At 44.0% G+C, this 12,932-nt stretch overlaps 1 protein-coding gene across 4 annotated transcripts in view; it reads left to right on the top strand.

Moving 5' to 3' along the window:
• Positions 1–758: 758 nt before the first annotated feature.
• The window catches only part of LOC147452923 (2,3-bisphosphoglycerate-dependent phosphoglycerate mutase 1-like), a 66,823-nt gene continuing 54,649 nt past the window's right edge, over positions 759–12,932 (top strand). Inside the window, exons 1-3 of one of the 4 annotated variants that reach the window (XM_086518473.1) lie at positions 759–906; positions 1,238–1,499; positions 1,583–1,806. In XM_086518473.1, the coding sequence (XP_086374599.1) occupies positions 1,265–1,499; positions 1,583–1,806 (459 nt within the window). In that variant the 5' untranslated portion in view covers positions 759–906; positions 1,238–1,264. Of the gene's footprint in view, positions 907–947; positions 1,133–1,237; positions 1,500–1,582; positions 1,807–12,932 lie in introns of those variants that run through there. The other 3 variants (XM_086518476.1, XM_086518474.1, XM_086518475.1) reach the window with 3 other exon arrangements.

Below are 12,932 nucleotides of genomic sequence, written 5' to 3' on the forward strand. Positions count from 1 at the left end.
AGTTTAGATACATTCATACATAAAGAAACAATTAGAGACACTTACTTTATTGGAGGTCTTTAAGCTAATAGGCAATGACTCTATAAATAAGAGCCTCACTTAACCTAGTTTTTCTCTTGAAAAGTTCAAGATTTTGTATGTGGGATTCTTGTTAAACCTCTCAAAAACACCAATTAAATACCATAGCAAAACTTATATTTGTTAAGATTTAGAAAAAATTATACGTGAATTGTAAAAAACAATATGAAACTTCACATGGACATTCTAAAAGAATTAGGCATGAAAAGTCAAGCCACACTAATGCATGGTGTGAAATCAATGACAAGAGAATTTTATAATTGTTTGTACCAAAAAGTAGATCCAATCACTATAAGAAAATAATAAACTTGCATAATGTCCATGAAAAGGTGATGTAAAGAAACAATTGAAAGGACAACAAGGTTATTTTACAAAGGCCCTTGCCATGTGCAGCTCATCCTACCAAAAAATCGGACGGCTTCTGTGTTGCAACAACCTTGCACAATGAACCCTAAGGCCTTCCAAAGGCCAAAGAAAAAAAAAGACATTACTATTTTGTACAAGTGTGACGTGTGTGTGTGCTCTTGATTGCATGGGCTTCGTATTCTTTGACTGTTCCGCTCATTTGCTTTGACCCTTCCACCCAGCTCTTCCGTCTTGACACACACACATTTTTCACGGGATGCTCGCTCCTGCCAAAGCGCATGCATGTTTCGCAACTCCTGTCCCTGTCTCAACATTGTCTGCACTAGGCCCCCCCCCTCTTTCTCTCTCTCTAGCCCCCCCCTCTCTCTCTCTCTCTCTCTCTCTCTCTCTGCGCGCGCAGACATCTACCCAATTCTCACCAGTTTGTGGCAATTCTGGTTCGACACATTTACCTCCTTCTAGGTGTGTGTGAGAGAGAGAGCTCGTTTTGCCATCAAAAGAGTCAGATGAGATAAAATTGCAGATGTTTTGCAGAAATTTTTCGATCTCAAAACCCCATTTTTCAAGAAATTTGAAGCATCTTGTGAAAGGCTGCATTGTGCATCATGCCTAATGCATGCATGTTAGGCCCATCCATGCGATATCTATCTATGCAATGTACATGTTTTGCCATCAATCGGTGCAATGTGTATGTGTGCATGCATGGTTTCGGAACTCCTTTTGACAGCACAGATTTAGCTTTGTAAGATTTCTTCTTCTTCTTGTTAACTAAAGTATGGTTTCTTTTGTGCAGGACTTTACAGGGTTGTGATTGTGCAAGATGATTGCTGTGATAGCCCCCACAGTACCCAACATGAGCTTTTCTTCACATTATAGCACGATCGAAGTCCAATGCAAGTTGTTCTCAGAGATAAACCCACATAGATTGTACACATCTAGCCCATTTGTATCATCGATCTTTTCATCTTCAAGTAAACGCAAGGTGCTTCCAAGAATAGCGTCATCTAGTGCATCCCCCATCCTTGATGAGCCTACAAAGCCAGTAAAATCAACATGTAAATGCCTTAACCTTGACACAGAGAGAGCATGTTTGTTGATAACATGTGTAATGTATTATCTTGACGTTACATTTTGATAGCTGAAACTGCCTTAATATTAATTCGACACGGAGAATCGCTATGGAATCAAAAGAATCTTTTTACTGGCTGTGTTGATGTTCCTCTCTCTCACACGGGTGTGGAGGAAGCCATTGAAGCTGGGAGACGGATTAGTAACATTCCAATTGATTTGATCTATACATCTTCTTTGATTAGGGCTCAGATGACAGCCATGCTCGCAATGACACAACACCGGAAAAAGAAGGTGAGCCCTCTCTCTCTCTCTCTCTCTCTCTCTCTCTCTCTCTCCCTTTTGCCATGGCTGATTCTTTTATTCAAAATTAATTTCTTGTGCATATTGTTTACCTTAGTTGCTTGCTTTTGAATCAAAAGTCTCTTATGGTGAACATGTTGAAAGGCCCCGTATAATTTTGAAAAAGTAGATAATATGACAAAGGAGAAGACAAACTCGTGTATAGCAATTGTTCATCGTTCTAGTTGCTTGCTTTCGACTGAAAAGCCCTTATGATAAGTACTTTTCCAAGCCGAAGTTTTGTTCTTTGGGATCTATGAATTTCCAAATAGTTGTATAGTGGCATCAGACATTTTAAATTGACAAACTCAAAAAGGAGTCTCTATAACTAAAGTGTTCAATGTCAAACGAGAAGCTATGTTAGGGTGTGTTCAGACTAGGCGGCGGAAGAAAAATGCAAAGGGGCGTCGATCCTCCATGGCGAAATTTGATTGGTTGGAGTTGAGGCACTCTTCCGCCGGGCCCTCCATTTTTCTTCCGATCGCCCCCCCCCCCCCCCCCGCCGCCCGAAAGAGTTGTCTCTCAGCCCCCTTCACTTTTCACTTTTCCTCCTCCACACTGTTCAGACTAGGCGGCGGTAGATTTACAAAGGCTTGTTTCTTCCACCGGTTCAGTCTGAACCCAGCCTTAGGACTACATTTCTGTATACCTTTCTCGTAATGAGGGCGTCTCGCATGAACAAAGTTTCTATGGTTTCATGTTAAAGCTTTATTGCTTTTAATTTCCACCTTAGCATGACTATCAAAACACCTTTTTTCAGATTGAATATTCCTTTTAATGATGATCAGAAGTGTAACTGATACACAACATGTTTGCTAGTCGCATGAAGTTTGCCTAAAACAAGTCTTCAAAATAAGCTTCTTCAATGCGACAGTTCATGCATGAAGAAGATTCCTCTTTGTTTTTGGGGAGGGAATGTCACGAGCATATCACAAAGTCCATGGGCCTAGTCTTAGGATGCAAGAACATGGCAAGTGTGGCAAGCTTAGTCTTAAAATGTGGTGGCAAAGATCACTGAGGTGTAGACATCCATCCTTGAGGACGAAACAGTAAATGGAGTGATCACTTACAATGTATAAACTTAGATCAGCGTGCTAAGACAAGAATATACCCTGAAGCGTATTGGAGATCTCAAGAGTGTGGCCTAGTCAACCTACATATGGGTAGGGTCACAGCTTATGGCATGAGGGTATGACTATCTAAATAATGCTGTAATCTGCCGAGACTATTTAATCTGCATTCTAGCGGGAGAGCTTGAAAGTAGGATCAAACTATGACGGTTTTAGAGCCCCCTGTTTGTGAATAGCATGGAGTACCATCATTATTCTGAGGTAGCATGGAGGATTGGGTATTTTTGATCCGGTAATGCAAAGGCATCCCTTGCTTTCCAAGCTCATTGTTAGTCTTTTTCTGGAGAGTAAGCTCTGGAAGCAATTTGAATGCCATTCATTGTTAGTGATGTATCCGAGATAATTTCATTAACATGGATGGTCCATGGAGGCGGACTTTTGGATATATTTTCATTGATTCTCCTTTGTGTACATTTCTTGCTTCCTTTTTCATGAAAACTTTGGTGGGTATGATTTGTTAGTCACTGAGCAGCAAGGCATGTAACAGACTTGGACACTCCAAGTCGAGATTCTACCATGACACCACAAGAATTCACTTCAAAACAGTTCACAGTTCATAATTGATTCGACACTGGCCCGGCGGAGTTCCGTGCCTAGAGATATTGGCCGCAAATACCGGCGTCCCTTTCGGTATTTCTTTTTGTATTAATCTGCAACTCAAAGTACAAGGGAGTGGTCGGGACTCACTCTCAAACTCTGCGTGCAGATGCTCTGAGAAGTGAGAGCCCAAGACACTATTAAATAGGTTTTACAAGGGATGCTAAAAGCAGAGCCCAAAAGCTTCAAAACCAAAAGCCTTGCCAAAAATAAAGCAAAAGCTCTCTGTCTCTCACAAGCTCTCTCTTGAGTAAATAAAGCAGAGCTTTTAAAAAGTAAAACTCTCTCTCTTAAGCATTGCATAGAATAAAAAGCAGTCTGTCACAAGACGGGCACCACGTGCCAACAGAAAAGAATAGACTGAACATACTTTTAGCACTTCAATAACAACTGAACTGAGAGAGAGAGAGACGACACGCGACACGGAGTGGCAGAATTCCACCCCAGAGAGTATTGGCCCCAAACTTTGGCGCCCCTTTTGGTATTTTTTTATATTGCATCAACACAGTATAAGCCGGTACTCCAGACTTTGCACCTTCTCCAGGAAGATGCCATAGAATGAGCCCTAACCTCATATTTAAAGGCTCTAGTATCCAAAAGCAATTTACAGTGAAAAGCCTTCAAACTCAAAATCATCTGGTCCAAAAGCAATGCTCAAAAGCTGTCAGCGTAAAATCCGGAATTCCATACAGCTGCCACGTCAGCAGTCAGCGCAGAATGCAGAAATCCGTACAGCATGCCACGTCATCAGCCAGCGTGATTTTCAAAAATCTGCCACGTCATCAGTCAGCTTCGCAATTTCTTGTGTGTGTGTGTGTGAGTCCTGCTTTATTTTATTTCTTTATGCCCCATCGAACGGGGTCCCCATAAGTTGGTAGGACTTCTTCTTCTATTACTTGTTCTTCTTAGGGTTTAGGCCCCTCGACCGGCATCTGTAAGTTGGCTCCATTCTTTAGGCTTTGATACGTCAGCAGTTTGTTACACAGTCCCGAAATCTGCCTTGCTTTTTCGTACTCTGCTACTACGTCAGCATCCCGCAAAACGCGCCGCAAATTTCGGCCTGTCCGTATGGTGCCTGCCACGTCAGCATTACAACGGAATTTTTGGGCCTGCATGCCACTTCAGCACTGCAGCCAGCCAGGGCGGGTTGTGTACAATCTGCAATCCTAGTATGCCATGTCACTGGTTTGTGACATACCCCCCTCTTGAAAGCATTGTAATCGCCCTCGATTACGCCTGCAAAACAAACAGAAGCCTTAAACTGTCTTAGCAGACATTGACTGTTAGTACCGACGCACTAGGAACACACATCTAGCGCATGTACCAATCGACAGTCACATCACAGGACATCAGTAGACATCACAGGACAAGTCACATTCAACATTCATTCGGATCTCAGACCATGATTTATTAGCAATGCAATTAGCAATCGCATCTGGATTCACTCAGGACCTCATAGATGCCCGATTGACTAATCCCTATTGCAACCATGTCTATCGAGATCATTCAGACTAAAATGCTGCAGTCATTTAGTCTATCAGTTTCTACACTTAAACAAGTCAAGAACAAATCAGTATCATATTATCGGGAATTCCAGTTCATAAAGTCATTACAACAGAATGAATACTGTCAGCTCTCAGTATCGTTGAAGCTCAAAGAGACATCAGTGACTGTAGTATCAAGAATCGAGGCATCTGTTGACAAAGGAGCGGAGTAACTCTCCTCTTGTGCATACCCATTGCACCAGATTTCCGACCAAGCTGAATTCGGGGTTCCATTTGGAGTAGACTATGCTAAACCAAAAGCTTTGAGGTAAAGATTCACAATCTGAGGAGTATCTGCTAGGTCCTCCTCCTCCATCCACTTCGCATCCAATGTAGGATAGTTCTTGAATTTAATCTGTAACAGACTTGGACACTCCAAGTCGAGATTCTACCGCGACACCACAAGAATTCACTTCAAAACAGTTCACAATTCATAATTGATTCGACATTGACTGGCGAAGTTCCGTGCCTAGAGATATTGGCCCCAAAGACTGGCGCCCCTTTCGGTATTTCTTTTTGTATTAATCTGTGTTCAAAGTACAAGAGTGTAGGCAGTCACTCACTCTCAGACTCTGCGTCCAGATGCTCTGCTGAGTGGGAGGCCTGTCCACTTATTTAAAGGTTTACAAGGGATGCTAAAAGTAGAGCCCCAAAAGCTGAAAATCAAAAGCTATCCTAAAAATAAAGCATAGTGTCACGTGACAAATCCAACCCTATGTGTCCGTGGACAAGCTATAGCATGGTCAGGGTTCAGTCAGTCCAGTCACTCTAGATTTAGAAGTGATCTTGCACTTTTGTGAGTCTATTCGTAGACCGTGCATGCCAGTCACTTAGTGTAGATGCATATCCTCTGGTTGCACACAACATGACCATCAGATTCCCATCAGAATCCATCAGAATCCTTCAGGGGAATTTTCCAGTGCATTTAGCCTATTTTACCTATTTTTGACATTTTTCACTTATTATTTTTATGTTACTTTTGTTGGAAAGTAGGTAGGGCAAATTGAGTAAGTTTGTATATAAGCAAACTTAGACTAGCACTAAATGGCAGAAGAGGCAACAGCAGCCAAGCTCTGCAGGCAACTTCTCAACAAGACCCCTTGGTGGATTTCCTCCAAGCATAGAAGAACCCTCCCCCTTGCCTAGCGTTTTCCTTCCATAGGAATACGTAGCGTTTTGGATCAGCTTCGCCGCCGCTTCAAGCCAGTAGCGTTTTCTAAGAAGATCGTCGCCACACACATTCCTGCAGCTAGCGTTTTTGGAAGACCTTCCCTAGCGTTTTTGAAAACACCTCAGCCTAGCGTTTTTGCATGTCCTAGCGATTGCAGATTTGCAGCATTTATGACCTCAGCCTGCAGCGTTTTTCAGCAATGAAATACTTGCAGATTCAGCCCTAAAGAGTAGCATATTCAGCCCGGTAAGAACCTCAGTTTTCTGCCTTAATGAACCTCAGTTTCAGCCCTAAACCTGCAGATTTTCAGCGACAAAGATCCACAGAAACAGTCCCCAAAATCAGCATTTTTGGACCTGCAGCGGATTTCAGTCCGTAGCGTTTTTGGACAGCAGTAGAAAGATTGCAAATTCCAGCCCTTAGGTCGGTCTTGTCGTCCCCGTCGTCATCGTCGACATAGCCTAGACTTGCAGCAGTCACATGCATTCCCATTGTACCAGATTGTGCAATCATAAGTAGACCACTCTCGCCGACGAGAGTGGGACCTTCGGAGGAGGGTTTTACAACGTCTCTGGTGTTGTATCTCTCTTCTCTCTCTATCTCTCAGTCTCATACACTTGCACGCACAATGTCCATTCACTTTGTTTGTGATTATAGCATTTCCTTATTAAGAACGGAAGACTCTTCCTTCCATAAGAACAAAAAGGAACCTTGAGCACAGTTCGGAGCACTCATCTTGAGCAAAGCGCAAACATTCATTCCGCTGCACCTTACATTGGTATCAGAGCTTTGGAAGTGTTCTGCATTACTCAAGGAAAGAACCACAAGAATTTTTTTGCTTGTTGCGATCGCACAAACCCAAGTTTACTTGGGCCTGGCGATTCCTAATCGTGTTTTGTTGAAGAGTGACAGGAATCCCAAGAAAGAAGGGCTTGTCCAGCCTCCCCTTGTGTCTCTTTTCACTCATTGACAGCGGACCGTGCACTTAGCGGCCGGCCAATCGACGTGAGGTAGGAAAAAGCAACCTTGGTGTGAGCGCAAGGCTGCCAAGGGGTGCGCTCGTAGAAAGGAGTAGAACTCGGGTGAAGAGAAGATCCTTCTCCAACGCGATTTGCAAGCGAAAGAAAACCTCAAGAACCCCAAGAACCCAAGATCCTCAAGACTCAAGAACCTCAAGAACCTGAAGAACCCAAGATTCTCACGAATCAAGGACCTCAAGAACCTCAAGACCCTCAAGAACCCAAGTTCCTCGCGAGCTTAAGACCCCAAGATCATAGTGCATGGTCGTCACCCGAAGCGGCATGGATACTTCGCATTCAGGTGATGAGCATGAGAGGCGACGAAGGATTTTCCCCACTAGGAGATTTTTCCAACCCTCCCCCTTCGCCATCTACGCTAGACCCTATGGAGGCAATGATGAAGCAAATGATGGCCATGATGGATAGACAGGAAGACAAGCGCCTTGCTTTAGAACGCGAGCGCGACGCAAGAAAAGAAAGAAAAGAACCAAGGAAGGAAGAAGCGGCAGCAAGAAACGCAGCATTGGAGGCCGAGCGTGAAGCTCGACGAGAGCTACGAACTCAAGAATTGCTTGCCCAAGTTCTCGCCTCGAAGACCGAACCACCCAAAGATCATGGGAGTTTCTCTCGTGGTGCAAGCTACGATGCTGATTCCAACAACCCAGTCACCGAAAAAGTGACTTTCAGTAAGTACGATGGTAAGATGGGTGCTACGGTGATTCATTCTTGGTTGCATCAATTTCATGCTTATTTTGCGACAACTAAGAAAACAGGAAATAGCAAAGTTTTGATGGCAGCTATGTACCTTGCCGGTGATGCCATAAATTGGTACCATGCATGGCAAGAGGCACAGCTAGCCGCGCACCTAGAGGCAGCCGACGATTTCACGTCCCTCTTTTAGTTGGGCTGATTTCCAAGACAAGCTCAAGGCGCGGTTTATGCCACCTCAGTACCTCGCATGATTGAAGGACGATTGGCGCGCTCTCAAGCAAAATGGTATGCCGGTTATGTCTTTTTCTAATCGTGTTTTGCAGCTAGGTATCCAACTACGCATGTCGGATGAAGAGCGCAAAGAGGCTTTTCTCTTTCGATTGGACGAGTATATCGAGTACGATGTCGAGGTATTCGATCCAATCGATCTCAACAACGCGGTAGCGATTGCTCTCGCACAGAAGATGAAACACAACAAGGGAAAGCCTAAGGAGAACAAGACTTCCACAAGTACCTCGCAGACTTCTCAGAACCCGCAGAACGGTAAGAACGGTAAGAATGATAACTCTTCTAACCAATCTTCCAACAGTATCTCATCAAAGAATTCTTCCAATGAATCTAAGGGTAAGGCTAACACAACTGCTAAACCTAAGCTTACTCGAGATGAAAAGGTAGCATAAGGAATTGTAGGAGGTTACATCACGTCGGAAGAACAAAGCACGTATTCTAAGGAAGGTCGTTATTTTCATTGTCACATTAAGGGTCACATAAAAAGAACATGTCCTAAGCTTGAATCGAATGAAATCCAAAGAACCCACAACAGCCACTACATCTGTCAATGCAATGAATGATAACACGATTGTGCCCAAAGTTTCTCAGGACCCTCCCATTGATGATTCTCTTATTAAATGTTATGGTCGTATGTCGGGGCACCGTTTTGTCATATTGTTTGATCCAGGTAGTATGCATGATGTGATCAGTTCCTCTCTTGTTAAGAGAGCCCCCGAAGTTAGTTCGAGATCTCCTATCGAGGTCTTTGGCTTTCGCCCTGGTATGGACGCTCTCATCACTGAGGAATGCCTTGATGTGTTGTTTGCAATCAACCAAACTGCCTTCATTAGAAGATTTTTTGTTTCTCCTCTCTCAGGATGTGATATGATTTTGGGCATTCGATGGTTTCGTGATAATGATGCTCTCATGAAATTTTCGGCTAACACTATAACTCTCAATGCCGACAGTGATTCTCCTATTGTCATTCATGGAGAGGACATTGCTCCTTCTCCATCTCTCATTGCTACTATGCAGGACAAGGTTGACAGGATTCGGGATAAGGAGATTCTCTCAATCTCTTTTTCTCCACAGCATGACACACAGAACTTGCATGATCATGAGAAGCTTGATGATTTGAATGCTAATGATTTGCATGATGATTTGGATGAAAAAGACAAGCATGATGAATTGCATGAAGATGATGTGATTGTTCACAAGGATGCTGTGTTAGTGGATGCTTTTCCTAGCGAAGCTAACCTCGTTGTAGAGTCGATCAATCACGCAGAACCGATCTTGGCTTTCGAGTCGAGGTCCAAAGAACCCCCACAAGAAGATTCGATAGATCCCGAAGACGCGATCTTGGCTCTCGAGCCTGGGTCCAAAGAACCATCACAGGAAGTATTATGTGTTCTCATGATTGATACGCACGCATTGTTCGAGTGTTTCATTCGTGAAGGTTTCCTGTATTTTAGTCAGCATCGTTATGTGATCCCTTTTCCTAGGCATGACATACTGTATGTTGAGCACGTTTCTCTCATGGATGAGCACGGATGTATGCGGTTTTTTCATGAAAAGTTGACAAGTATGTATGTCAAGAAGTCGCATTCCATGTCTCTTCCTTGGCATGACACAGTTTCCGAAAGAGCACATGATTGTATCAGCACCAAGCATGGGCATTTCCATTGTGATTTGCCACAGTTGATTGATTTTGATCAAACAGAAAAGATTCGAGCGCATTGTTTGCATGTGTTTGATGAACGGGTTGTCACTCCGTCTATTTGTTCATCTACATTGCATGCACAGTCTTTAGAGAAGACAAGATTTTTGTCCTTCACTTTACATGGAATAGGTATGTTCATGGTTTTGTGTTGGAGATGGTTTCAGGAATTTTCAGCCATGGAGATTCTTGAAGACGAAAGAAGCAAGATACTCGACGAAGTTGAAGCATCAAAGGAGCCACAAAAGACTTTGAGTTGCTTTCGACGCGGCCCAAAGAAGCAAGCGTTGCGGACCTTTATGAAGTTCAAGTACCGCTTGACCGACACAGCAGAGTGGGCCGATGAAGAGTCCCTTCCAGGATTCCGGATGCTGTTGGCGATCTCCCTCGACGCCATACAGTTCGGTACCAGTACCTCACTTTGAAAAGGAGGGGATGTCACGTGACACATCCCAACCCTATGTGTCAGTGGACAAGCTACACCACAACAGGGTTCAGTCAGTCAAGTCAAGTTTAGATTAGCAGTGATCTGGCACTTTTGTGAGTCTATTCGTAGACCGTGTATGTCCAGTCACTTAGCATAGATGCATATCCTCCGGTTGCACACAGCATGATCATCGGAATTCCCATCAGAATCCATTAGCATCAGATAGGGGAATTTTCCAGTGGATTTAGCCTATTTTCCTATTTATTGGTATTTTCACTTATTATTTTCAAGTGACTTTCCAACAAAAGTAGGTAGGGCATTTTCGCTAAGTTAATATATAAGCAAACCCAAGTTAGCACTAAATGGCAGAAGAGGCAGCAGGAGCTTCCTTCTCAACAAGCAACTTCTCAGCAGTAACCCCCCCCCCTCAGCATCAGATCCATCGCCATCACCACCCCTCCCTTGGCGTTTTCACAGATCATCCATCGCTTGAAGTCCTTCCCCTTCATAATTCCCTTGCAGAATCAGCCCCAGTACCTAACGTTTTGGGATTTCAGCCCTCAGCAGAAACGCCAGCCTCACCTCAGCCCTTAGCGTTTTTGACCATCAGCAACAGCAGCAGATTTTAGCGAATTTCAGCATTGCATAGACCTGCAATAACCAGCGTTTTCAGCCCCAAACACTAATGCTAGGAACCTGCAGCATCAGCGTTTTTACAGCAGAGATTCAACCTTGAAGAAAACACAGGTTTTCAGCCATAACATAGTAGCAGATTCCCCCCAAGTTGGTTGCAGATGCTCCCCCATTTTCAGCCATAAAAACGCAGCCAGAAGAGTCATTTTCAGCCACCGAAACAGTCCCGAAATTCAGCAGATAGAAGACTACAGATTTCAGCCATCGAGTCGTCGTCGTCAACACCGTCGTCGTCATCGGCATAGTCCAACTTACATCTGTCCATTGCATACGCATTGTACACCTTTGTGCAATCAAAGTAGACCACTCTGGCCGACGAGAGTGGGGCCTTCGGAGGAGGGTTTTACAACCTCTCGGGTGTCGTTTCTCTACTCTCTCCTTCTCTCAGTCTCATTCACTTGCACGCACAATATCCACTCACTTTGTTCGTGAGCACATCACTCTACAAGACGGAAAGCTCTCTCTTTTCCTAAGAACTAAAAGGAATCTTGAGCAATAAAGATCACTAATCTTGAGAAAATACAACATTCATTCCACTGCACCTAACACACCAGTAGGAAGAACATAAGTCCAAGAAGCTTTCAACTTCATGGACATTCTCCAAGTCGGGCCAATCACGGATAATCTCTATCTTGGCTGGGTATTTCTGTACTTCTGCTGCTGAGACAATGTGTCCCGAATAAGTGTATCTCTGGGCTGGGCTCACATGGTAAGGTGGCCGGTTCGGTGGTGCGATTCCAAGTATCAGATCAATGGTATGATCATTAGGACGAACTGCTTGCAACTCACCTGGCAGGCCCTCTAAAAAGCAATCGGCAGGAGTGTGGAGAAAAATCTTGGCGTTCTTTGTTCAGGTCAACATATTCGACCTTCATTCATCGTTCAGTTCTCTCCCCCCAAAAAAAAGTGATTAAAGAAACTGAAGTTCATCAAGTACAATCTCTGAGGCCTTCTTTTGTCAAAGTCGCTTTCTCGGCCCGGTAGTCAACCACGGCGTTGTTCTTGTGGTACCAAGTGTATTCGAGTAGGACGTCATAATCTCCCAAGGAAATTCCGTAGAAATCCTCGTGCCCTAAACACCCCCTGTCATTGCAAATGAAGTTTGCCAATGATTGGTGTAATGGCAACATCCTGTCTAGGTGCCACTCAAACTATCTCCGCCTGTGGTCTCTACCTATCAGGCGTAATTCCAAATTGAGCCGCCAATCCAAGTGAAAAGAAGATTGGCCTTGGCTCCTTCATCAAAGAAAAAGAGGGCTTCCTGATCCTTGACTTTGGCAAAGTTTGTACTTTCATTCATTTGATTCAGTTCAGGCCCCACGCAATGTGGTACTAGTTCTGCTTTTTATCTGTCTTTTCTGCCACGTCCCCCAGCTGCTTTGGAACTTTCTGGCCTTTCTTCATCTTGTTCATTTGGTGCCTTGTTAGGGCACTTCGCGGAGATATGCCCAGTTTCCCCGCATTCAAAACACTTCCCCTCTTTGATATAGCTGATCCTCTCTCGACGAGTGAGCTGGGGTCGTGCATCCATTTCTTTCGTTTTTGGGGTTCTCTTCTTCTTTCTACTTTCATTTCCTGAAGTTTGTTCAGTTCTCTGCGTCATGATCACATCGTGGGGTAGTTCAAACTGCCTGAGTGAATGGCAAAACCCCGTTTTGCATGACTCATCAGCTCTTGAATGGAAGCTGACTTTTGTTCTAAGCAGTGATCTCGGATCTCTGTAGGAAGACCCAAGGTAAACCGCTCAATCTGTCCTTTGAACGAGATCTTCTTAAATGAAGAGGCTAATAGAAAAGAGC

This window comes from Adiantum capillus-veneris, chromosome 8 (assembly GCF_014529385.1).
Source record: "Adiantum capillus-veneris isolate H3 chromosome 8, ASM1452938v2, whole genome shotgun sequence".
NCBI lineage: Eukaryota > Viridiplantae > Streptophyta > Polypodiopsida > Polypodiales > Pteridaceae > Adiantum > Adiantum capillus-veneris.